Source organism: Pyxicephalus adspersus, chromosome Z (genome assembly GCF_032062135.1).
Source record: "Pyxicephalus adspersus chromosome Z, UCB_Pads_2.0, whole genome shotgun sequence".
Lineage (NCBI taxonomy): Eukaryota > Metazoa > Chordata > Amphibia > Anura > Pyxicephalidae > Pyxicephalus > Pyxicephalus adspersus.
Genome location: NC_092871.1, coordinates 18,606,901 through 18,610,165, shown reverse-complemented (window position 1 = coordinate 18,610,165; position 3,265 = coordinate 18,606,901). Strand labels below are relative to the sequence as shown.

General features: G+C 37.8%; 1 protein-coding gene across 1 annotated transcript in view; it reads right to left on the bottom strand.

Moving 5' to 3' along the window:
- CAPNS1 (calpain small subunit 1) overlaps positions 1-3,265 on the bottom strand; it is a gene marked incomplete in the record, with an annotated part of 18,943 nt that overhangs the window by 1,046 nt on the left and 14,632 nt on the right. Inside the window, 2 exon segments of the mRNA XM_072430959.1 lie at positions 2,018-2,134; positions 2,732-2,810. Of these exon segments, the coding sequence (XP_072287060.1) occupies positions 2,018-2,134; positions 2,732-2,810 (196 nt within the window).

The window sequence follows — 3,265 nt, the reverse complement described above, 5'->3', positions numbered from 1 at the left end:
GGGTGTTTTGTGGTCCTGCCCTATGGTGAAAACACTGCCTTGTACCAGAATAACATTTGTGATAATCAAGAAGGGAATTTTGCTATTTGTAGGATCAGCAAGTAAAAACAAAAAAAGATCTAATTCAAGCCTAAACTAAATGACTGGTAAGCTGAAATATATTACATTTTTGTTTCTGGTTTTAGAAACACATAAACCTACCCTACAGAAGTACACACGGATCTACTGTTGACCCGAAACAATCATTTCAGGTGCTGGTTTAGAGATACCTGTACATGGGGGGAGACAAGTGCTGGGCACCCACTGCATTGTTATACAACGACCAGCCAGCGGATGGCCATTAGCTATCGGATACAATGGATTACAAACTACCACAAAGGAATTGGAGGACATACAAGAACACTAAATCTTTTCGTAAACAGTAGTCAGAAATTGAAAGTGTTAATAGACCCTTATACATATGGTACATGTTACGGCATGAAAACCAACATCTACGTGTGCAATCAGTACCCTTGCTGAATGCCTACTGTGGCAGCATACACAGGGTGTTGTATTCAGTTGTACTGTGCCATTGCTGGAACAGCTTTGCTCAGCGACACACCCAAGCTGGTTATTAGGATGTCTGGTCTAAACTATCAACTTTCAACGGAGGAGGAAAAGTTATGCAGAACCAGTTATGCTGCTGTACAGGACATTCACATACGTGGTAAGCAAATAACCAAACCCAAAATAAACAACATTATACACAAATAACAAAACACAGAAAATCTGAAGAACAAACTACCTGTCAGGAGAAAAATATGTAAAACTGATTGGCCTCCTTCCAAAAACACTTGGTGCCTGGCCATCACTGGCTTCTAAAAGTCTGTGTCACAAGCTCTGAACAAGCACTTCTATACTGGTTTAAGGTCAGTGACTCAACAAGAAGGGTTAAAGTCACAGTATAAATGTTAAAGTCAGGCAACTGAAGTTTTCAGAAAGAGAAGCAAACAAAAGCGGTGCATGGATTTTTTAACAAACAAACACACATCCTATTTGCCGATAATTGTCAGGGGGAATTCCTAGATTGGACCACTATTTATGTGTAGGTAACATGTAAAAGGAGTACCACTGAGACAGGTTAGGCATTCAGCAATAACTGTGGAAGGGGACACTACGCCGTCTGACAAAATTATATATTTTAAAAGAAGCGGACATTATATTACCTGATATCACTTTGGGGTTAGTTTTTCTTTCATTCTTTATTAGACCATTATTTGTATATAACATTTGATTGATCATAAAACAGCACTGCATAGTCATTTATATTTAAATGCCAAATGTTTACAAATTGTATTGCATCAAGTGGGAAGGCTGCATAAGAATTACAGTATGTAAATAGAAAAAAAAATACTATAGTGTGATATAAAAATGACACTCAAACATCCCAGTAGAAACAAATATGCCAATTTTTTAATTCTGCAATGGCAAAAACAACAAGGTGTCAGGGCATACAAGCTGTCCCTAGGAAAAGTATACTGTACAATTCACCCATCCACGTTCTATTGCAGGGCACCGCCAATTTCTTTTTCTTCTTCCCAGAGACTATCTTAGACCATCTTGATTGGCTTTGCCAGGGTGATGTAACTTCCGCACATCCACAGAGCTGAGCATACGTGGGCTCAGCTTTGTTTCTAGAAACTCAGAGCGAATACGTAAACAAGACATATTACTGCAGAAAGGACATCACCTGTCCCTTTCTGCAATAATGACCTGTCTGATCAAGTATTTGTAAAAGTGAAACTTAACTTCCCCTTTAGGGGCCCTCAATCTGCCTGTACACTTGGAGCTCTGAAAAGCCACCTTGCCCCTAGAATCAATCATAATGCAAAGCAAAAGTTAAAAATCGTGAATGCTGTGACATAACTTGGGCTCCAAACCTGGAAACTGAATTCCAATTTCTGGAGCAAAATACTTCTGGCAGTCCTGAGGTTAAAAACATTAAAGTCAGGAAGAGCAGTAAAGTTCTATCACTTACGGAACATGGCGTCTAATCGCACGAGACAGCAGATGAAGTTATCAAAATCCATCTCTCCTTTTTCATCAGAATATCGTCGAATAATCATCTTATAGAGTTCACCATTTAACTGGAAACCTAAAGCAAACAGAATTAGATCAATTGCATTGATGGTCACAGAAAAAATAATTACAAAATTTCAACCCAGTTGTGAATTGCTCCCTGTCAAAATTCTGCTGTGTTCTCTTAGGCATCTAAGTTGGATCGGATCATGGGCCTTCAGCAAAGCAACACAGCTTGGTCAAGAACATCCCCAGCCTGCTAATAGGTAAATGAAGCAGCAGCAGCACAATGAGGTCAATATGTTCCTGACAGCAAATTTTATTTGCATATAGCAAAGTCTGATGGGGACTGGTACTGCCCCTGCCTCCCCCATTCTGGGTGCTGCACCATAAAAAAAAACACAAAAAGCTGATACTAGGATATACCAGCTTTATTGGACTTTATTAATATATGCCTTAAATTCAGCTTTATTATCAGTCACAGTAATTGCAATGGAGCAAGTCATAACTCCTAGTTTGTGGAATAAAACCCTTACAGATGTTGGATTTGTAAACTTGTAACCTCATGGGTACCTGGGTAACATTTCTGCTTTATTAGTCACAAAGTGCCCACAAAGAACCAATTATGGACCAGATGTCAGCTATATTCAAAATGCCCATTATGGTTACTCACCAGCTGCTTGGAAAGCATTGGGTAGTTCTGTGCTGCCAATCGTTCCAGAGCGATCAACATCATATCTCTTATATACAGCCTGAAAAGAAAGATATTGGGAGAATATTGCAATAAAGAGGAAACCGGTATTAAGGTACACACTCAAGACTTTGCCGAGGTTAGATAGAAGTAAAAAAACGTATATAAACCAGTATAAAACAGAGGACCACAGAGGAGTTCTAAACAGCTTTTTTTCTGAAAAATGCTGCAATAAAATTGTATATTATGGAAAAAAAGTTATATTTAAAAAAAAATCTATAACATTCCAGGAAAAACTCCTATTTAAAAAAAAAAAAACTATAAAAGTCACATTTTTTTTTATTAAAAGTTTATACAATGATTAGTTTTTTTGTACCTGTTTAATAATATCAAAGGGTCCTCACTGTACAATTAATAGAAACAGCACAAAAGAGGCTTCCTTTATCTAATAGAAACCTCCTACTGAACTGCTGATAAATGACAGGTCAATGCATGAGTTCTGTAATAAATCAGCTT